Source organism: Hetaerina americana, unplaced genomic scaffold (genome assembly GCF_022747635.1).
Source record: "Hetaerina americana unplaced genomic scaffold, ioHetAmer1.1.p SCAF_8, whole genome shotgun sequence".
NCBI lineage: Eukaryota > Metazoa > Arthropoda > Insecta > Odonata > Calopterygidae > Hetaerina > Hetaerina americana.
Window position 1 is genome coordinate 27033946 of NW_027287427.1, and position 24754 is coordinate 27058699.

Sequence of the window (24754 nt, forward strand, 5' to 3'; positions counted from 1 at the left end):
ACTATCTCCCCCCCCCTAATTTAGTTAAATTCATCTGTTTTGTGTAGGCACTTTATGGAGTAGAACTAAAGCAGAATTTTTATCACTAGGCAAAATGCGATGGATTGTGGAAAGCTTCTCCCAGTGGGGGTAATGGATTCCCGAAATTTGTACCTATTCCCTTCACTTCAAAACACCAATAGATGACAGGGCAGAGACGCACGAAATATATATCGTAGGGGCAAGAATTTTACTTCGAAACTACAATAGATAATAGCGGAGATTCGAGCGAAAAATTGTTTCGCTGTAACAAGAATTTCGATTGAAACATTTTCAAATAATTTTCATGTAGGGACACCCATCACTTTTTTTCCGATTCCAACGCAAAACACCCGAGCACCTTAAAAAAAAAAAAAGAACAATGTCCCACGAAAAAAATTGCCCCCTTCTGCGACTTCCCCGTCCACCCACAACAAGCCTGTATTGAACATTTTTCCCTACTATTCTAATTCTATTTGGGCGTTTTAATAAAGTCCGCTACCTCCATCACTGACTCCACCCCCTCCCTTTCACAAGGACGGGGGAGGGGCGAGCACGACAAAAGCGGGAGGGTTTAGTGGGCTAGAGGGGAGGGATGGGCCAAGGGGCATTGGTTTAGTGAACGCTGGGAAGGTGGAAGAGAGAGCACCCCCTCCTTCCACCCGACTTCTCTCGTGGATGTGGGAGGGGGCGACTATGACAGCTACGGTGAGGATTCGCGCAACAAATCTATATACGACTCTATTCCGAATCAATTCAGAATCATACGCCCCTCTTCGTTTAAAAGTGGCGATAATTACGAAACCCTAACCATTTCGCGAGCTGTCAATTTTTTTTCAAAAGCGCAAGGGTTTACGCAGCTGAATTTCTATAGCTTCCAAATGAGAGGACGAGATCGAAAAAGTGACGGAAATTAATTTCGGTGGCGATACCATCGGCCCCTATCGGGACACACAGAGTAGGACAACAGCCGTCCTCCGGGAGAACTATTTTCGACACGGGTCAAGAGGCACGGGCAAGGAAAGTAGGAGCTGCTCTTGCGGCGGGAGCCGTCGGAGAGGCGACGAGGCTAGATGAGCACACGAGAGGGAACTTCGACAGTGAGATGGACGGGAGGCGTCAGTTGCCGGGGCTGTCACACAAAGAGAGCAGCAGCCTAACGCCAGGGGAATATGAAGGGCACGGTAGGCCGTAGGAGTACCCCCGGTGGGGCGGGCGGAACGGTAGGACGGGCGGCGATGCTGGCGAGCGCGGGGAGGAGTGGTGACCGTGCTGATGTTGGTGGGGGCGAGCCTCAACTCCCAAAACATACGCGCTCGCGTTTCCCCGTATCCACACCGCACTGTTTAGCGCCGCCTTTCTCTCCCAACCCCCACCTCCAGACCCTCCGACCCGGGCATCCAACCCCACCCCCCCTCCTCCTCCTTTGGGGTCTGGGGAGGAGGTGGGTGTAGAATGGGGCGGAAGAGAGAGGCGCCCACCGTCCGAACCCCCTTTTATCCTGCCCATTTCATTGGCGGGGTGGGAGGGCGGCCTTCTCTCTCCATCTCTCTGGTCAGCAACCCGCTTCATGCAGTTCTACCACCGAAATAATTGCCACCCACCCATTTCCCTCCCTTTTACCACCTAACCCCTTTTTAAGGGGACCCTCCCACCGCACCCACCCCACTACACCACGCACCTCGCAGCACCACCCCCGAAACCATCCCCTTCTCGCTCTCTCTCTCTCCGTGCCCTGGGTGCCCCAGCCCCAAAATAAGGGGGTGGGGGATGAAGAGGGAACAAGAGAGCATGGAAGGAGGGAGGTGGGCGATGGGGAGGAAGCACCCAGGGACTCCGGGACGGCCCCAAAAGGGGGATGACAGGGGAGTAATTCAGGCACGCGAGGGAAGTAATTAGGGCTCATCGAAATGTTACGGCGTGGGTAGCGGAAAAGGGGAAAGCCAGAAGAGTGAATTTGCGAGTAATGGCGCCGGGTCGAGGCGGGATTGCGAAGGAGAGAAAGAGGTATATACATATATATATATATACATACATATATATATATATATATATATATATATATATATATATATATATCAGGGTACGTAAAAAAAATTTCACATGGGGAGCGAGCGGGAGTATGAGAGAGGTGTGTTCGGACACGTTGCAGGACGGCAAAGACTGACGATGATGAGCGGCGGTTGCATTTTTTTTCAGGAGCTCGACACCACCCTCCCCCCAAAACGGGCACCTCTTCGTGACCCTTTCCTCCACGGCAATCTCCATCATACCCGGGTTCCGGAAAAGAGAACAAAGAGAGATGGCGATGGGTTGTGAAGAGCTGCGTCGCTGAACGGGACGGGTGAAAATAGGGAAAATCTTTGTAACACTGAGGAAATTGGGATCCGGAGAGAAATGCGCCGAAGAAATAGGAGTAGTTAACAATTTAGAGGGAAAGGCAATACGGATTAGAGGAGTGAGGTTCCATCAAAAGCAGAAGATGTCGTTCCTCCATCACCAGACTCCTCTTGGGTGTACACGCTGTACTCTCACATCCAACCTTCACAGACCACCTAACACCGCCATCATTCTCATCCCCCATTTCACTCCCTTTCCCTGTAACCCTTTCGGTCTCCCTAAGCGGAGCCCTTTTCCTGTGCGTACGCCCTCTTAATACGACTGACCGACCGCCAACCTATTAAACCTCTAAAGGGATTAATAGCCTCGGTTTCCTTCCTGGTGAGTTCAATGGGGGAGACTCGGGAAGGGGATCGAATGAGGTCCAAAAGGGAGGAAGAACGAAGCGAAAATGACAGGGGGAGGCCAAGTTCGAAGGAAAAAAAAGGAGAGTTAAAGTAAGGGAAAGGTACCTGGTACATGGTAGATGAAGGAACAGGAGAGGCTGACCAACCAAGGCCAAGAGAGGGAGGGTCGGTTATGGTTTCCGTGGAGAAGGATGGAAGGAAGGCAGTCTCTTTATCTTGAAAAGGGTTTCGTCCCCCTTTTCCGGGCATCTCCCTCTTGGGACACGCCCTACATTCCGTCGTAAGCGGGTCCACCGCCTCCTTCGGGGACGACCCAGTTGATGTTCTGGCTGGGGTCTTTGATGTCACACGTTTTGCAGTGGATGCAATTTTGGGCGTTGATCTGGAGGCGCATTTCTCCCTCCGCTCCACCCTCCAGTGGCACGTACTCGTAAACACCTGGAAAAATAGATGATTTTTTAATTGACCACAAAATATGGGCTCAACTACAAGCTAGAAAATGAGTTGATTTTACAATACATATCTTAAAAATATTTAGACGTCAAGTAAAGCCGAGATTCGAAAAATTAATAGAAACACCTCAAACACGAATACAAAAGTGAAGCTATTACATGTAAGTGCAAGTTTATTAATTACAAATGAAAACGTTTCTAAGCAATTGCTGCAGCGAAATATGCATTATTTTGAAATATTTAAAAATAAATAACACTAATTCTTAATCGGCACACAATAAAAATATCAACAAAGCGAAGGACCAACTTTTTACGTAAAATACCTTGTGAAATTCAAGTATTAGTTATCTGGAAGTGAAAACCATGGTCCACCTTAACGCAAGATTCGTAGCCACTGAAGTCCACAGTGTGAGAATCAAGTAACCCATTTTAAGGAACACTAAGGATAACTTATTTACATAATTGGCATATTTACAACATATTTATGGGCACGCAATAAACTCGATTGAAACGTAGGTCTATGAAAAATCGGCCAATTTACTAGCAAGAAGCAACTACAGAGAAGGGGATGGTAAAAGTAATAATAATAAACTAATACTATTAATGAATCAGAGCAGAGGGTCTGAAATGTCGGAACCACCCGGGAACGCTGAAGCTTCGAAGGGCACGAAGAGGGTGAGAGATTGAAAACTCAGCTCGGGTATGTCAAGCGACGCCAAACCAACGCGTGCATGCCAGAAACACTCAAAAGGGAAGCGATTGACACAATATAAATAAGAGCGCACGATTGACGGGAATGAGTACCAGCAAAAAACCGCATGGCCACAAAAGGGCTCCAATTGATTGTGCCATATAAAGAGTCGGGAAAGCTGACCATGTCCGAATATTATGACGCCTCACATCAAATCCTCCAAACTACAACAATACCACTAAAACCCCAAAATAATATTGGTAAAATAGAATTCATTACAGGTCAACTAAAAGCCAATCGTCATTTATCACCACCGATTTTTCGTTAGGACTCCGTGAATGCTACGACGCATTATTATCGCGAACCTAAAATTATCAAACAGGTAAAAAAGGAATCTTATAAGAACAACCAATTTGTTTTATTTTTGAGCCACAGATTGCTGCGAATGAAATAAATGGTAATGTTACAAGGAATTCGGCGCTGATAACTATCTTGATACTTCTAGTTTATCCGTGAGAATTAGAAGCCATTTCAAGTATAATGCCGTTGATATTACTATGCTATAACACAATTTTAATATATCCTCGACGGTACTATGAAGCTCTTAACAGAAGAATTACTAAAAAAGGCCATTAATACGTGATGCCAGATGTATTAACATGAGATTAACTAAGCAAAAATATATCGTAGGAGTTAAAAGTTCTGTTTTGTATAGATACCCTTGTCATCTAGAAGGTTCAAAACCTTTGGAAGTACTTCATGTCAAAATTATGTCTAAAATAATGGCTTAAATCACAGCACATGTTACGCTGAACGTGGAAACACATGTAAGAACGCTGTAGAAGTTCTGTTCGTGAAGGATTTTCCAATGAATAATATTACAAAATGCTCTCATAATAAAATAAAAATTCATAAGAAGATATAGACAAAAACTAACAGCTCGGTCCTCATATCTGTCCACAAATAATGGGTGATACTCCTTTAACTAGCCATTCATTCGAATAGAACGATACGAGTACGTTTTTAACGGAAGTTATTAGTAAGGACGCCATTATAATTTTCAAAAATGAAGAACGAAACTGACCCCCGGCTTAAAATGTTTTTTTCTAATGATCCCAACATAATGCAGAGAACCATCAACAAGAAAGCACCAGAGTTTGCGCCAGATAGACCTAACAACCATAAAGGCGATTTAAGCAAAGTGCAATCATTGCTGCAAAATGATCCCTACCGGTTTGTTCAAAAGATAGAAAAGATGTGAGCAAACGATAGGACGAAGAACTTGCCCAGCCGCTCTCCGCTGGCAATTGACCGTTCGGCACCGTCATAGACGCTCCCATCTATGGGATTTTTGAGCCCAGTACTACACGTACACTACAGGAAGAAGCACCATTCATCTGCCCAACTGCTCCATTCCAGCATGCATCATCGGCTGTCCCTCAACTGGCGTGGAAGGGCGAAAGAGGATGGGGAGGAGCCATGGACGGCAAAAAAAGAAAGAAAAGTCGGTGGTCAGGACCGCAGATGGATGCTCAGCCGTAAAACAAGGGGAATAGTGGACGCGCGTGAGTCAAACCGAATTGGTTTCCGCGGATAAGCATTGGTGGGCGACGGGTATTTCGACGGCTAGGTTTATAAATCTCCAAGCGTTAGGACAGGGAGGAATGGCTTGAGCTGCTGGAAGGAAGGGAGGTGTAAAAGGGGAGATGGCGGATGGCAGCGGGGCTAAAAGAAAAAGAGCGGGGCCACAGAGCTAGCTATTGTAGTCAAGTTTTTACGGCAGAAGAGACGAAGCTGTAAAGGCTATCCTACGATACCCCTAGACAGCAAATAATGATTAGTTTCAAGAAATAATTCAATAAATATTAAACTGGATTCCGATTTGCAACCGGTTTAAGTGGCGAGAATGGCTATAGATGCGTTTTGTCTACCCAAAATAATAAAGCTCATCCCACGGCAACTCGTACACGTCATATTTCGTTATAACTTATATAAAAACAGAGTTACATATAAAAAAACTTGACAAACTTAACTGATGCAGATCTTGTCTTACATCTCAGTGTATTCATTGTAAACATCTGATTGTATAAAAACATATCTTTTTAAGGTTAATTTTATAGAAAGATCAGCTTACGCGGTAGTAAAATGCTAATAACAATTTTAAATCAAGCGACGTTACGGAATTAAAAATTTATAGTGTAAAAATCAAAGAAGCACTAAAATTACTATCAGTAAAATTTTACAGGTGGTGGATGAATTTATCCCAAGTCAAAATCAGTTCTTTTTTATCAAAGGTAATTATTACATACAAATCGAGAATTTCTCATGTCAAATAAACACTTTTCGAGCATGCAGCCAAACATGAATTTCAATCACAACCATAAATAAGGCTATTCGTGCGAAAAAATATGCAATCGAGAAAATGGTCAAAACTTGTTTCCAAGACCTCCTAACGTCTATTACGAAAATAATCGAATCCAATTTATTTTGAATAAAGTTATATCCACTACAGTATATGAATCATGTACAAAGGTACATTCGGGGAAAATAGCCCAACTTTTAGAAGGCTCTTGAAAGAAGCGATTATAATAATTTGTGATCAGTATGAGACTGACGTGAAAATAAATTGGTGCACTCTTTTATAATTGGAACGATTTATTTGGATTTTATGAACTATTTCTATCTTCATGTAGACTATCAACTCAGCACTGTAAAATATTACACGAAAATGCGTTTCTTCGGAAAAGTGTCTCTAAACGTTGCAGCCTAAGATATTGATTCATATCAAAACATTCTACCTTGAAAGCAGCCGATGGTTTTAAAAGTTCACAAGCAAATTAATTTAACATTTATCAGGAGTGTTACAATGAAAAACGAAGACCCTACTTAGAGATTCATTCCAAACTTTAACAGTAGCTACTTTAATGAAAAACTATGACCAATAAAATGGAATGAAGGAACACAGAAAACGGAAGAAAAAACAATTTCGGAAATCATTCCCTTGGACACTGTTACCATGCAGTTAATTAATAGGGCATCACTCGTTCATGAAAGTAAATACAGAATAGCATTTACTTCATCCAGACATCAGGGTCAAGTTTATTTCTAACAGCATAGTCTGACTTCAAAGAGTATGATTTGCAAAGAGAAAAGGAGAGATTTCAATTTAACTTTTTCCTATAAATTTTAAGACTAAATAAATTGTTCGAAATAGTTAGATGATAGGAAAACGATGTAGCTATTTCCGGGTTGCACCTCCCGAAGGCTACCCCGGAATACTCGCTGTTTTCCTCGTCACCTGATTCACCAATTCCACGAATAAAAATGATCATAAAATTGTCAATGCAAGCTGTGGGACCGTAATAAATCCACATGCTACATAAAGCATGCACACGATTCATACTACCTTGATCAAAAAGTTCCCGGAATTTATTCAGAATATTAAAAATACAAGTTTATTCATCTAAATCTATATTGTCCCCTTCAAAGTAATCCCCATCGACTGCAACACACTTATGCCAGCGCTTGATCCAATCCTCGAAACATTTTTTATATTCGGTTTTCGGTATGTCCATCAGTGCTTCCTGCGATTTTTCCATTACTTCCTCTCGGCTGCTAAAACGCGTTCCCCGTAATGGTTTTTTAACTCGATTGAACAGAAAGAAGTCACAGGGAGCCAAATCAGGTGAATTCGGTGGCTGTTGGATGGTATTTGTTGCATTTTTCGTCAAAAAATTACGAATAATGATAGCACTGTGCGACGGTGCGTTATCATGGTGCAAAATCCACGAGTTTTCTGCCCACATTTCTGGTCTCTTTCGGCGAATTGCTTCACGCAAACGTCTCATAACACCCAAATAATACTCTTTGTTTACTGTCTGGCCTTCTGGCAAAAATTCATGATGCACTACACCGTTGTAATCCATGAAAACCGTCAGCATTGCCTTCTTTTTTGACTGAAAACGACGTGGTTTTTTTGGTCTCGGCTCATTTGGTGAACGCCATTCACTTGCCTGATGTCTGGATTGCGTGTCGTACTCATAAACCCACGTCTTGTCTCCAGTAATGATCCTTTTGATGAATGTGGGATCGGATTCAGCCTCGCAAATCATGTCTTTTGCGACGTCAACACGGTCTCTTTTTTGCATGAAATTGAGGTCTTTTGGCACCAACTTTGCTGCTACACGACGGAAACCCAAATCATTAACCACAATGTCTTGGGCGGATCCATAGGCAATGTTCAAGTCCTCCGCTATTTCTCTGATGGTTAATTTGCGGTTATTGACCAACATTTCTTTTACTTTATCAATTTTTTCACCGACTTTCGATGTCGATGGTCTGCCACTGCGTTCATCATCTTCGATTGACTCACGACCACTTCTGAACCGCTCGTGCCACTGGTATTAGAGAATCGTTGCCGAAACACTTTTCCAACATTTCCAACGTCCGTGCGCCACTAAATCCGTTTTTTACGCAAAATTTAATACAAGTTCGTTGTTGCAAATTTAAATCCATTTCTGCAATTGTAAAAAATCGCCAACACACACAGAGATAGATGTACTCTTGGCTACGTAACTTTTGCAAATGTCAAGTTATGACACTAAGATTTAAAGAGAATATCAACAACAGATGTACCAATTTAACAAAAAAAACAGAACTCAAATCGGAACGATGGGAGCGCCACACGGTGGTTATTCCGGGAACTTTTTGATCAAGGTAGTAGGCAGTCCTAGCAAAGGCTGATATCACACACTAGATTAACACACATCTCAAAAGATGTGTGCTCGCTCTACAATCTGAAGCGAAGAAAATACAATAAATACAAAATGCTCTGAGAGCTAACATTAATTAATATCGCCAACGAAGCACGCCCATTTCATTTTCCCTTGTTATCTCACAAGCCAGTAATCAAATACTGCGAATACATTTGCCCACCCACCTCGACGAAAACCACCTCTGAGCACTCATTTTCCTTATGTTTCCTATCCACGTGGACTCACCCCCTTCGTAATTTACACCCAAAAAGCTTCTATACATCTCTCTCACTCACGAACTCTTACCAAGCCTTTCCTATCTCCATACTCTTATGAAATTTCAAAATCCAAACACTAAAATTTACTCTCTGTCCACTTTCACTGAAAGGGAAAAAAGTACAGAAGAAGGGAGAAAAAAAAGCGTGGGCAAATAAGACGACTACAGACATCCATGGGAAGAGATATGAAAATGGAATTACAGGAAGTGGCGGAATTTAGAGTAAAAACGGAAGAGGAGAATTTACAAGGAAAGGGATAAAAAAAAGTCGTAGGCCTTCCTCCCACAATACGGAATTCCTTTATTTTATGCAAACATCAAAGTCCGTATTCACTTTTAATTAATCCATCGTTCTCGTATAAGAAAAAGACAATCCAAATAACAGCGTAGAGAGTTTTTATGGATATTTTTTTCTCTGAAAGAAAATAAATATCAAGATGTTTGCAAGGTGGGCATAGATTTCAAGTGAATCCAGCGAAACAATTACAAACTCTCTGAAAGAATAAGTTGAAAGAAAAGGGAAAAATATGCACATTCGATGACATTAATTTTAACTAAAAAGATACCAACTCACTCACACACAGTTAACACGCTTTACAAAATTAATTCATCCCCATTTTCTATTTCCTCTTGAATGAGAAAGAAGGTCTATCTCAAGCTTCATTACCAAGTTTTCTTTCATTTAAACGGCTATACAACATTGACACCACAGAAGACATTGAGTCCTATGAACCCTAAATTATCATAATCAGTATTTCAGTTCTAAGACTGTTTTACTGCAGCCCTCCATACTTCCATATTTAATGTTTATCCCCTAAGCCTCTGTGTGCACTTCTGTTTTACGTATATATATATATATATATATATATATATATATATATATATATATATATATATATATATATATATATATATATATAAGACTTCACGCGGTATTTACTTCAACTTTCCCTTCCATTATCCCAATCTGCTATGAACATACTGACTCTGGCCCACGGTAATACAGGGTTCGTCCGGAAAATAAGTGTACTGAGCTCAGGAAAAAAATGTATTACACTTTTACATATCTTAAGCTAATATTCCTCAAAATAGGACCCTTGTGAGTCGATACATTTGTTCCAGCGGCGTTCCCATTCCTGGAACGCTCCCGCGAAAGCATCATCGGGAACCTCTCGAAGACTCGTCGTCGACCTCTTCTCTGCCCTCCACGAACATCTTGTGCCACCGAAAGATCATGTTTCTGGACATGGCTGACTCCCTGTAAGCCTGGTTAATCATACTGACAGTTTCGGTAGACGATTTCCCAAGCTTTACCGCAAATTTGATGGAATAACGCTGGTCCAAAAACTTCGGCATCGCGTTCCGTGACGTGGGTCGAGCGTGGAGGTTCGCGTTAACAGAGCTTCTCACTACACCACAGCTCAGAGCCGACTGCCTTTTTCAGCGTCGCTTGCCAACATACCCCCCTCCAATCGCAGCCCGTCAGAGCGGTGCTGGGCGCGCATGGAGCAGCGGGAAAAAATCAGTACACTTATTTTCCGGACGAACCCTGTATCTTACCTTGGGGACAACCATTAACCATTCCAAAAATACTACTTCTCCAGTAACAAATGTATATCAGAGTTTTTAGAAAAAATGACACCTTTCAAACAAAATAGGTGGGAAGAGAAATTATATTTTATTCAACAGCCATTTGGTTCTTTTGAAGCTATGTTTTGGACTACCTCCTCACACCAGGAACATTCTAGCTAACTGATTCACTTGCGTAAAACTTTTTCTCTAAATTTTTTTAATCGTCCGAGGTGGAAGGGTTACTACGTCAAACAAATTGCACTCAATAAAATGTAGTTGAATATTAAAAATTCATTCGCGCATGTCAACCAGCTGATTCACAAAGACAGTTAAAAATGTATTCCAGGGAAAATACTAACAATGGATTCCTTAAAAACAGGTTACAACCCGATCAAATACTATCAAAATTGGAACTGAAAGCCTAATTTTAGGGACGAGAAGAGTTGCAGCTGCAATTTACGCTCTGAATGAATAGGGTCAAAAAGAGACAAGGCAAGGAAAAAGGGAGTAAGTGCAGAAAATGGAGGCAATAAATGTCAGAAAATCCAGGGAGAGCGACAGCCTCGCCATTATACACGTACACAAACATTTAAGCTTGTGCCCAATTGAGATGAAATGGCTGGATCGTAAACGGAATGTACGTGATTTGCAGCTGCCTCCTCTTGGCTTAGTTCGGGATATTATTTTTCATGAATAAACTGCTACCTCTATCACTCGAGTACGACGTCCCTCGCACAAAACGGCCTTACTGTGCTCAATCCATGGATAACTAGACAAATCTGCACACTTTGACGGAAAACTTCCGCGTATCATCCTGAACATTTTCGTATTCATGGACAATGGATGAAATACTTCAGGTTAAAAAAAAACGTATTCTCGTGTTATAATTTCTGTAAGAATGTTTTCACTTCCGTACTTTATTTGGGTTAGCTGGGATTTTGCCTAAACATTCTAGGAATTCTTTATTAAATAATAATATAAAAAATTAAAACCTTTAAGAACGGGAATACTAGAGATTGACTCTTGTATCCCCGTACGGACCATGTGTAAAAGGATAATGACCGTTGATTTTCAAAGTCAAGGTATTAGTAAAACAACGATATTAGAGGTATTAGAGGAACAAGAAGACTGTTTTTAACAAGGGTAATTAATCAAATAACTGGACAATGATCGAATAAAAATTGTAAAAGAATACCAGCCTCGTATAAGTTCACAACAGAATGATTTCTAACAGATCTGAGATATGAGCAAGTCAGAAAACAAAGCCAAAACGCTTGGTACGTGAATAGAAAACGTTTAAACACACACAACACAGAACTACCACAACTTGAGCGCGCTATAATTCTAGAAAGGAAGGCTTCAACAGCACTTAATTTAGTACATCCAAACGATTCTGTGAATTTCTAGGCGATCATTTCCGAGGTGCTGACTAAATTCAAGAATTTTTGCCGGGAATGATAACCACTGTAATATAACTCCAATCATATAAGAAAATTAAAAATCCCAAAATCAAGGCCCAAGGGAATGCTAAACTCATATTTTACTGCATTCGCACATCCATTAATGGCATTTTGTTACGTCCTTCAAGTGATATACACTATAGGCCCATGCATTGATTTTATCAACTAACCAATTCGCAAGTTAAAAACGACAACCAACCCACACGACTTGGGATCATTTGAGCCAGACAGTAACAAACAACTCGACTCATTCGACCCTTAATTTCCTCCCCCGGTCTTCTTGACCACCGCCGCAAAACGTAGGAGGCAAGGCAATCAGATCGTTTGACCGGTACCTTAGTCACCATCCGGCCACACCTTCCAATCCGCAATCGGGATGGGGTAACGGAGTCATCCGGAGATGGGCGAGGGAGGGAGCATGACGGAAACGGAGGGTGGAAGGACGTGGACCTCAAAACCCCTTCAAATTCCCAACCCTCTTCTTTCTTGCCCACCTCTTTCCCTCGCCCCTCTGCCAGCATCCTCCACTCTACCCCGTCCCAGAGCAGCAGGAAAATAAGAGATACGGACCAGAAATACCACGAGTCAACAAGGGACGAGCACTGGAGGGAGGGTGAAATGGGGAGGGAGGGGAAAAGAGGAAGAGGGATGGCCGACGTGAACAAAACAAGTGACTGTGGGAGGAGAGGGATGGGTGGAGTGAAGGTGAGATAGCGGTATCGGGGGAGGGGTTTTATTGGGGTGGGGAGACAAATTGAGAGGGGTCTCTCTCTCTCTCTCTCTCAAAAGGAGAGGTGGGGCGGGTAGGGGGAAGAGGTAAAATATAGGCGCCACAAAACGCGGACAACGCAGACGGGGCCCATCTCTACAAAGACGCCATAAATAGTTTTTTCCGTCTCCACACAGAACACTAGCGCCACCCCGGTCTAAAACCCCAGTCATTTGGTTGGAGAGTGAAAGGTGGTTTGTGGATGGGAGGCCGGGTGGAGGCAGAAAGATGGTTTTGGTGGGAGAGAAGAACAGCGAATATACATGCAAAATGAAAATATTTCCCACTTCTTTTCTGAGGAATTTGTGTCAATGTTTACGAAATCCCGATATGAACCCATATTCTTAAGGTTTATTATGGTAAGTGAAACGAAGGAATGCTTCAATGTACACGACCTTCCTATCATAAATACTATATTATCTATGCTAACATATTTAAAAAAATCCTGATTAGAATAAAAGAAAATTTCATTCACATTGAGTTATTATCGCAACTAATTCAATAAAAAATTCGAGTGTAGTACATTTAAACCTTATTATCTACCTCTATCTAAGGTTAAATGAATTTCAAGACGAAAATGGTATTTTAAAAAAACCATAAAATGCTCACGAAATACTTTAATCAATCACAGGATTCCACCCTTCAATGGACGACGATCGGATTTTCAAACTTGATCTACTCGAATATCACCGCCCAAAATTGCGTCTTATTTCACCGGTGTCGCTCCTTGCCCAGGAAATAAAACTTTTTTATATGTTCCAATGTCCTCCACTGTTCCTTTCCCTAATACTACCAACACACAAGCCCCATCCTTCTAAGAGAATCGTTGAGATAGAGGCTTCTTACCCGACCACCTTCCGAAAAAACACCCAGACAACAACAAATAAAAACATAAAAATGATTCCGGGGAGAGAAGATGGACAGGAATGGAGGGAAGGAATGAAAAAAATCCAGCTCAGAAGGATGTGAGCTCCAAAAGAAGAGGTATTGGTCGGCAGGGAAAAAAAATGTGGGTAGAAACGGTCTTGGGAGAAGAAATACTCGATTTTCGTATTTTATAGGAAAAACACGCTAGGGGAAGAGAAGGAGTTTTAAGTGATAAGGCTTCGAGACCGATTGGAGACGCGAAGGTAGGCGAACCACACCATCAGCACTCGCTGAATGCGGCCGTCTCACTTTCCTTGCGCTCTCCATCCCTCCCCCAAAACCACTATTGAAGGGTTCTCCCTTGCCAACCGAAAAAAAAGGCCGCCTTCCACTGATTTTATTGTGCGGGGCCGCTCGCTATTACGCCGCCGGAGAGGAGCGAAAGACTGGCACATGAGAAGAGAGGGCTCGGGGAAAATAATACGAAATGGACGAGAAGAATTACTGTAAGACCGCTCAATCTCCTCCCTTCTCCGCTTGCGACTATCCCCCCGCCATGCCTTCCCACGCCTTATTTATTCCCGAGGAAGAAAATGAGCGAATAAAGGAATCGAGTGATTACGGAAGATCCAGTGGATGTTCAAATATACTGTTGGGACCCATTTTGCGAAGATAACGTTTTAGTATCTTCAAAGGAGAAAAGAAGGGAAAAAAAAGATACAAAGAGGAAAAGGCGGTCTGAAAGGACTCCAGCCTCCTCGATTCTAAATCACGTGCAGCGGCCGAGAGAAAAGGGACTCTTTAACTTAAAGAGCAGACTGCCAGGGTATGGATATAGTAGGGGATCACTTTGGAACTCTCCAACTTTCACCACGAGAGATAAACATAAGCAATATTTACAGTTTCCTTTCTATTACGAGATAAATGCAATAAAAGCGAACGCATTACTATTACTTTTAGCTGAGAGCCACATTTATGGAGAGAAGCGAAAGAGTGAAAAGAGAAAGAGTTGAGTAGAAAGTAAGACAGCCAATTAATTCTCCGGCAATTCTACAGATAAGTTCTTCGGTCCCACATTATTTGCGCCTGAAAAAGGTAGCGGAGTCGGGAGAGGCGATTCCACGCCTCACCCACTTGCATAACTTATTTAAATCCTGCTGGCGGCATGGATTTATGGCGCTCGCGGCAATCCCTTCATTTGTTTGGGCTTAACATCTAATAAATGCCAGCTCAAGAGATAAAGCTGGATGATGGATGGGAGACGAAGGAAGATTATTGGACAAAGCAACTCCATTTTCATTTACGATATTTGAATTAATACCTTTCCTGGGAACGCCGTCAAAAACGATACACAGGGTGGCAAAGTATATTAAAGGCATATTACCATCACTACTACTAGATGCAAAACAAATTTAAAGGTGACAAATAAATGAATAAACTAAACTTTTCAGTCGTGTTAAGATTACGTCGCAGTGATCCTCGGCCAATTCCATTAAATGGGTGAAAGTACTTCAAAAAGCAGACGCATTTTATGTTTACTAACTCATGAAAGAATTTTTAGTTTCTGCATGGAACTCATGCCGAAGCTAAAAATCAATTTTGAGAAATGCCAAAAAGATATAAAATGTTTTCCTGTCATTGTCAGTCACCGGTTCACGAGAAATTTATTATTCTTAAATCGCTTCGTTACCGTAAAAAATATTACGAAATTATCCACGCGAAATAATATGAGAATTCCACGTAAAAGAAACCAAATAGTTCACTGTAAATTAATGGTTCAACTATATTGCCAGGCGTGCACAAAAGCTACATTTTTAGAAAAATACCCAACGCATTCGCAGTCGTAATAGCTATCGTGATTCAACACAAAATTATAGTATAAAAATTTAAATCTAGCTACACTTATATCAATATCAAGCGATACAAATTTAAAATAAATGCATCATTGACCAGTGATCAGTTGAATAATTATTCATCTGAAGAAGTGTTTATTAAAATATTAAACATTTATCATTAAGATTTTAATTATTAAGGGGATCAAGATGGTGCGGGGGCTAACTTACTGGCTTCCCACCCTGAGGGCGCGGGGTCAAATCCCAGCGGTTTTGAATATTATTCTGAGGTATCTCGATCCCTACTTGAGGTGCTTTGTGGAGGGCACTTTGAGTGAGTACGCCGTCCGTCGGATGGGACGTTATACTGCGGACCCCTCGGCGCCTTTCGCAAAGAGTAGGCTAATGCCGACGCCGGGTTTCTCTCCACCCTTCATCCTTTCCTGTCCATCCCCTATGGCGCAAATGACCTTAGCTGTCGGTCGCCTCCCCTCAATACTACTATTTATTCTACTTCTTGAATACGCGAGAAGGAAATTAAAGGCTAACTACTTCTCCCGTTTACGACTGACTACAACGCCCTTAAATTCTCTCCTAAATGAACAACATTTTTTTTGCCATTGCAATAGAAACAGATTAGTTTTAAAAATCAATCTACTACCCCAACTACAAAATTCTTTCCTCTCCTTAAATCTACCTAGAGACTTAAATTCAACTTCAGCTAAAATTATGATGGAAATAGGGTTATGTAAATCATTTAAGTTGTCACAGAATTTCTATTTCTGGGGACGCATGCTGCTACGATAAATTAGAACCTTCCTTTAAATGAAAAAATGTTGAAGGCTAGGATAATAGTTTGCCATAGAGCTTTTTTTATTGACACATAGCTTAATTCATGTGGCCAAAATAATTCTTCAATTTCATATGGGACAAAAATGAGCGGCAGAAAATAAAAACAGACAGGAAAAAAGAATAAACTGGACTCGTAAGTAACATGAAATAATGATTCCCTTAGTAATATCAATCTAGGCATGAAAAGGTACATAAGGCATCCCCAGTAAACTGAAGCGAAAATGAGAAAAGAAAGAAAACCACGGATAGTGATGATTTGGAGAGATGAGAAGGAGGCATAAGCATCGGGGAAGCAACAATGTGCGGCAGGAAAGAAGAAATATGAGGGAGAGAGGTGGGGGAGAGCGAGGAGATCGTAAGTGGTGTGGGACGGGCACTGAATCCAATCTACGACGACTCATCCATCTATTCCCCGAGCTCAATCGAAAGGACGGTCTCTCTCCCCCCTTGCACAAAAATCTTCCACCCCACCCCTATCTCCTCAAGGTCCACCCTCAAACGCCCTCACCTCCGGATTCCACACCCTTTAACAACCCCCATCTTTCCTCCTCCACTTCGACCACACCCCATCCATCCAGGCCGCCGCAGACCATTCGTTTGTCTCCCCGCGAGAGCACTAGGGCCACCGAAGCGGGACATAAGACCCCTCCCCGCCGGCTACCGTTCCACCTTAGCCACATCTACTAGTCACTCAGTGCACTGGAGCCTCATGCACGCTTTTGCATCGAAGGGATAGGAGACTCAAAAGGAAGTATTGCTTCTTAAAACGTCGTATTTCCTCGGCGGAGCATTACCCAAGTGGTAGGAAGGATCGCCGGGATAGGGAAGAAGGGGATATGGGGGGAAAGGAGGGAATAAGTCGTAAAAAAAGATCGAGGAGGAAGGAGGACAAGGGACTGAGATGCCGACCCGAGACCAATCGAAGCACCCCGTCTTCCGAGAATCATCAGTACTCACACTTCCTAAGAAGGTTATTTTGGATGTAGTAATGGTTGTGAGAACTTTTAAGTCTTTGGGAAGGACAAACAGCAGGCATTACACGTTGAAGTAAGTTTTTTGATCGCGTTACGATATCATTGCTCTAAGAAGAATCCATATTCCAGAATTCAGACTACTCAATACAAAAACTGTCACGCTATGATTACCACTTTAGGAAGCATATTCATGAACAATCTCGATACTACAAGAAAGTTTCCTGGGAATAGTAATTATTAATTCAACTACAAGGGAATGAACGCACGAGGTCCGGAAAGTTTCAATGCAAACGTACCGAGGCCATGCCCAAGGATAATAAGTAAGTTAAGTGTTAACCGTCTAATGTACTAAAAGGAAAACAAGTCTTTATTTCTCAATCAAAACAATCGAACAGACGTGAGGTATGGATGGAAAGACTCATACCAAAATACATTAACTAATATAAAAGAAATAAAGACGTCAGAAGCTAATGATAAGAAAAATTGAAACTTTAAGTAGAACACAATCTAACAACGTCGGCTTGCTACAGAAATAGATGAAAAAGAAAACACAAACAAAAGTCACAAGATATGGTAATAGAAAAACACATAAACAAAACTTACATTCCTGGCTAGATACATGTACAAGAGAAGAAATTAATAATTATCGCAAATTCTCTAAGAAGTTATTTGACGTTAATTACTTTGCTTTACGTTTTAGCATTTTTTTCAGACTAAAATGCATAATACTTTAATCCTGGGTGGTATCCGCATATCTAAAGGGGGCAGAAACATTAACTAGTATTAAGTACGGCTAGAGCAATGCTCGCCTTGGAATTAGAAATACGCCTTAATTCAGAAAAATGAAAACACAATTAAAACGATAAAAATAGCTGATAATTAATCTATTAAAAATGAATATAAGATAAATAGTCTGCAAATGTGCCTAGCAGTTTGCAGCGAAAAAACCTCCCATACTTTTTCAGTCATTTTTAGAAATTCGCGCACATAGTATTTCAAAAATTTCATAACGTTCAGAAAGTCTGGTCTTTGCTTGAATATAGTGTTACAACGTAGAAAATGGAATTTTTCGTGTTAGTTGGACGACCTGCCATAATACATATGGCCTATTACCTCAAATCAGATGCTTGAAAAAGACATTATATTTTAATAATAGAATATTGAGGCTGCAAGGAATGTTAAAATACATAGACAAATGAACTTCATCAATACTGAAATATCAGGATTTATTGGAATTGAAAGGGAAAACTGTATAATGCTTTATTAGCAGCAACACGCTCGCCAAGGTATATTTTGGATTGACACAATGATTAAGTACAGTACATTTCTAATCCCCGCAAAAGAAGACACTAAATACCCCAAAGCCTCAAATTACTGTAAACCATTAATCGGCCATCTTTCATTTAGCCTAGCACTTCTAATCTCTTCCTCTCTTTGCCTCGGTTACCCGATGTTTTCCTCTTAATCACTTCTTTCAACAGTTGTCTCTTCGTACATTTTCCTTCCTTCAGATCGCTCTCAAAAACCTTCTCCCATCACTTACCATGCCTATCACTTCTTTTTCTTCTCATTCTATTACATTTTTTTCCTTATCCCACACCTAAGCCTCCAACCCTTCAATCGAACATCACGAACATCTTCAATCGTCAAAACTTCGTGCCATTTGCCATAGAACTCAGCAGTTAGTAGTTTTTATGGCAGGCGACCGACAGCTCGCCATTTGCGCCATTAGGGATGGAAAGGAAAGAAGAAACACGACGTACCCGGTGCCCTCCACAAAGCACCTCAAGTAGGGATTGGGACACAACTGAAAAATATGCCGTCACCGGGACTCGAACCCTGGCCCTCAGGATGGGAAGCCATTACCTTAGCCACCGCACCATCCGGATCCCCTACCATAGGATTCTCACGCTAGCAAAGAGTTATAGAATCTCTCTTGTATTATAACTGTCGAATCCACCATTGAGATTTAACGACTGTATAAGAGCACTCCCTATGTTAGAGTACTCCATCTCAAAAAGCATAAAAAGATAAAGGAATTACAAATATATATATATATATATATATATATATATATATATATATATATATATATATATATATATATATATGAAACTTTATCCTCTTTCATTTCCTCTCTCAACTCCTCCTCCTCAGTATCATTCACTTCTTCTATATCCGACTCGAATATTACCTTCCTAGATATCGATATTCACCTCCAAAACAATACGTTTCACACTTCAGTCCACATTAAACCAACCAATAAGCAACAATATCTTCATTTCGACAGCTGCCATCCTCCTCACACAAAGCGCTCCATCCCATTCTCACTCTCTATCCGTGGCTTCCGTCTCTGCAATAACACCCCCTCCCAACAGAAATACTTGGACCAGCTGCATGAATCCCTCAGAAAATGTGGGTACCCCGAAAAACTGCTAAACAGTAAAATCCTCAAACCGTCAACACAATACACTCCCCTCCCCAAACCAAACCGCCCAAAATGCCCTAATCTTATCACCACTTTCTTCCCCGGAACACACAAAATTAAACATCTAATCCGTGACCTCTTCCCAATTATCAAAATTATCAATAACACTCAGTCCACATCACTTTTGTTCCCACACTGTCCCTCTGTTTCATTTAAACGCCCGTCGAACCTGCGAGACATCTTTAAGTCCACAAATCCAACTTCAAGCACCCCCGTCTCTCCCCCGCCCCTATCCGCACCATGCAACCGCCCACGCTGCAAATGCTGTCATCTTTTAAGACCCTCCCCCTCACTCAGTACCAATTCCCAACCACTCGCCACCTGTACCTCAAAAAATATTATATATCGCCTCTCCTGTAACTTCTGCCCTGCCTTCTACGTGGGCGAATGCACGACCGCACTTTCCCTCCGCATGAATAACCACCGATATTCCACCAAATCTCCCACCTTTCTTAATTACCCCATCCCTACTCACACCGCTTCCCACAACCAATCTTTTGACGACTGCTTCTCTGTTTCGGTTATTGAAATCCTTCCCAAATCTGCGAGTATAATAGAAGTGAGAACCCGCGAGATGGCGCATATCTGGGTGGCCCAATCATTCAAACCGCCCGGGCTGAACCAAGCCCACTGAATGCATCAATTGGCTGCCTACATATCCCCCCCACCCCCTTGTTCATTTCCTATTGGTCCCTTTACCTCTCCTTCCCCCACCTCTCCCCCGCACATCCTCTCCGCTCTTCCCCGAGAACGCCATTCTGAAGACGACAGCCGTGCTGTCGAAACGTAAAATAACAAATTGTGAGTGTCCTTTCTTTGTGTCTCTATATTCTAAAAATCTACATCTGTGTTTTTTATATATTTGTGTGTCGCCGAAGAGCGTTCCATTTCGAAGATATTTTATATATGTATATATATATATATAATATATATACATATAACTACATATGTGAGTGTCCTTTCTTTGTGTTTCCATGTTTTAAAAATCTACACACACACATATATATAATATATATATAATATATATAATTAATATATATATTTGTTCATCAAATCTAATTAAACGGCAATCTATGGATTCCTCAGCGAAAATAAGGCATTGGGAAAATCACGAGAATCTTTGATTCAAAACAAGTTAAACCACTCATCACGGCAGTAAAAATGAGACGATAGTGGTTTACGGGGAAAATAGGAAGGTAAAAAGGTGGAGGCACTGAAAGGGGATGGGCAAGGAGAAATGGGAGGGAGTTCTCCCGCGACAGATTAATGGAGTTCCTGGGGCTCAATGGAATTCCTTGTTCTTCTTTTGATTCCCACCGAATGGACGATGGAGTTCTCGTTCGGCATGTTAAGGCGTTTTAGGGTGCGTGAATGATTCAGTGAGGTAGAGGGACAGGGAGGAATCGATGGGGGGAACAAAGAAGGGGAGGAGGAGTTGACGGGGAAAGGAGAAGGAAATAACAAGAAATGGGGAAGGAAAGCGAAAAATTATGCCCAAAGGCGATTGAAGGAAAATTACTTAGCAGACGGAGAAACTTTGCTACGGAATACATACGGGCCGCGAGAGAGAAAATACAAAAAAAGATATAGTACCAATAGAAGCTAATGTACTGAAAGCAGCATTCGTGTATACTATCTTTAGCAATCTAATAGAAAAGCCTTATGAATTGAGGAGTACATCTGAATTAATAAATGCCTTCACTTCACTTAACATCATGCTTCGTATCTCGCACCCCAAAAATGATTACGTATTGCTTAACGACGCATTCTTCGGACCAGTGAATTGGTCGGAATAAGCACTTGAACGAATACACAATATATCATCTTCTAACTAATTTATCTCTCTTACGTAGTGCGCGATATTCCCACATTTTTTCAACGTAACTATCATTATTCGACTCCAAATACATTAATACGAATAAAATCTTTCTCTGATCTTGAAAATGCTTTTTCTCTCCTTTCCCCCAATCTACTTTGCTAACATAACATTACCATATCCACAGTAATCATTCAGAAGGCTTGTTTGGCAGATGAGGGTAAACCTGAACTCAAACTTTGTTCCACGGAGTGCGAGATTCATGTATCAGAGTATATGACGGTTCATTTCACTGCAAATACGGTAATTCTCAAGGGGTCCTTGCATCAGAAAAATATTTACACCTTGAACGGGGTTGGGGGTGTCCAAAGGCGTCACCAGAATTTGAACACGAGCTGGTTCCCCTTTGCCCACTGAGCTACCATTTTTCATCTACTTAATAGTGTCCAGAATTACCGCTTCCTTTATCACAAGCGTATGAATTGCTGCTATAAGATCAATACCAATTCGGGTTCGGTGGTAGGATTGATTCTGTCTGTAATTGAATCACAGCGTCTTGTATTGAACTAGTGAAGTGTGCAAAACTATGTTTATTCCGCTCTCAATCACCACTAAATTGTTCAACCATCAAAAAAAATCATAAGGGTAGGAAACTTAAACTGTAAAAGGTTTCTAGCGCGAGTAAGTTCCTACTAATAGTCTAACATCGGTTTTGGTAAAGCCAATTAAAATTCACCAAATGCACGCAAAATAATGTCCGACCAGATTTACTTTTCATTAGGTATCGTACCAGTAAAAAATCTTTCCATTATATGACGCAATTTCTGAGATTTATGCATTCCTCTAGGAGTCATAACTGATTTTTCCACGCCTTGCTTGAAGATTGTTGGATATTTTTATACAGAAATAACCCGAGGTACAAATCTTTCATAGAATATAAACTACCTCCAATGATCAATCGTGTAATTGAAATCTGAAAATTAATTTGTTTGGGGACACATCACGCTAAGACGTTACGGTGTAGGGGGTTCAAATTTCTGCTAAAATAGAGTGAAAATCACGAAAGTAACATAGTCTAGGTCAAATTTGGATATACATTTCTGTAAATTTTGAGATCGAAAACATTTTTGAAATTTCATTTTTTGATCACAGATGGCAGCACAGGTTACTCTCAGAATTGAGATTTCAATTCATTTGATTCGATGAGGTCCTCTACTGATTCCGACTGGACTGCCCCGATGGTCATCCGTAACCTCCCGGCGGTCTGCCTCTTGGCATCCACTCACACACACACATTTTACTCGGACACTGGAGAATAAGAAATGGTCAAACGAATAGTAACAAGTACAAACTGATACGAAGCTTCCTTTGTATACCTTTATCGGCTAAGCAACTACGATGAGAAGGTATGGCACACAATGCGTTATATTGTTTCTTCACTTTGTAAGCTTAGATTATAATTCGAATTGTATACGTAGCAATGGAAAGCGGTGAAGCGGACAAAAAGGATAACAAACGAGGAAGTGATGCGCATGATTGGGAAGGAGGGGGATCTGCCGAGAGAAATCCAAAGGAGGCAAGAAAGATGGATTCTGAGCTCTGCGCATTCAAATCGAATTAGTCCAAAGCATCTGTAAAATCACATGGCCACAGACGACAGTGCGACTGATAACTGCCCTACGAAAGTACTGCCTATTTGTGCTTTTCCTGAATCTCTATGGTAACAAAGCAATTGACCTTAACATTCGATTTGGATTATCACAACAAACACTACGTTTGTTGAAAGACAAAAAATTTTCAGCCGCATTCCTCAGAAAAAATTTCAATTTCAGAAAATTACGATGCAAGGGATATCACCGCAAATTATTTGAGGCAGGGCAATAGCAGCTTTCCTAGATGTAGTCACAATTCAAATATTCGCCTTTGGCAACGGAAAAAAAAATTTGAGTCGCGGATTATTGCGATTATTGCGCTAAACTCTCCGGCTTTTCCCCAGATTTAACCGTCGCCAGTCACCCGGCTAAGCAATATTGTTTGAGAACTAGACCATAACATGCTAGAATATACACAACAGGTTGATTCATAAAACCTTAGACCCTATATTTTTATGCGTGTTTCTATCAACGCACAATGCAGAGTCCCAGAAACTTCGACAAAAATGTCCGCGAATAATTACCACAATTATAGTTTTTCAGTGATAATTGAAGGAATGTTAAATTTATCAGAATAAGCAAGAGGATTATTTTACAATAATAAAATGAAAAAGAAAACAATATCAATCGAGTCCCAAAAGTATATTCATTGGCTCAATCCCAGTAAGCCTACGACGACACTCGGATGCGATGAAAACCGCACTTTCAGAGCCTACGGTGAATGTGAAAAGCCCTCAACGGAACCACTGAACCGGAGCGAATTCATTTTCAGTTTCAGACATGTGCAGTATGAATGTGCTTCACGAGAATTCCACTGTTAACGTTTCGCTGGGTCCTCGGGAAAAGATCGATTGCTTATGCTAAATCGTCCATTCTGCCACTCGCTCTCTTTTTTCCCCTCGAGTCCCTCTTAAATGCTCTTCAAGACGATTAAACGGTGTACGCGAGGGATTCGCAGAAAAGGACCCTCATGAGTATTTGCAAACAACGCGGAACTTGAAGTTCATGAGCGTTGTACGGGATTAAAAGCAAAAGAGACTGGAGTACAATAGTTGCAAAACTTTATCCCATTAGCGTCTCCCTGCAAAAAGAGCTCTCCTCGCGCTGGAAGATAAATTAATTCCTCTACGCGGTTTTACGGGTTACTCGTACCTCTACTGAAAACGTCTGTGCAATAATTAGATAATGACCCTGCAACAAGCCTGCCTTAGCATCACTGGTAAACTTTGCCAAAACAATTCACCCAAGTTCATTATGCGTAATTTTAAATTTTAGGCCTCAGGACATGTTCACCTCTCGCAATGCACCTACGCTTTTGCGTACTATTTAGGAGAGCCCACGTAAAGCTTCCTCTCGTACAAGAGATGATTTCCACATTTACTTCACAAACACGCATCATGATCCTGCTCGCATAGAAATCTATTCGATCAAATCTTCAAACAGTCCACTGATTAACTATGCATGGATTCTTCAAAAACTCCTGCACATATATTGGGCTGGGCCAACAAGAAACGAATGCGAAGCTTTAAAAAT

General features: G+C 41.4%; 1 protein-coding gene across 1 annotated transcript in view; it reads right to left on the bottom strand.

The window, feature by feature from the left end:
* Nucleotides 1-499: 499 nt before the first annotated feature.
* Nucleotides 500-24754, bottom strand: part of Etf-QO (electron transfer flavoprotein-ubiquinone oxidoreductase) — a 175728-nt gene continuing 151473 nt past the window's right edge. The window contains exon 11 of the mRNA XM_071596964.1: nucleotides 500-3203. Within this exon, the coding sequence (XP_071453065.1) occupies nucleotides 3034-3203 (170 nt within the window). The 3' untranslated portion in view covers nucleotides 500-3033. The remainder of the gene's footprint in view (nucleotides 3204-24754) is intronic.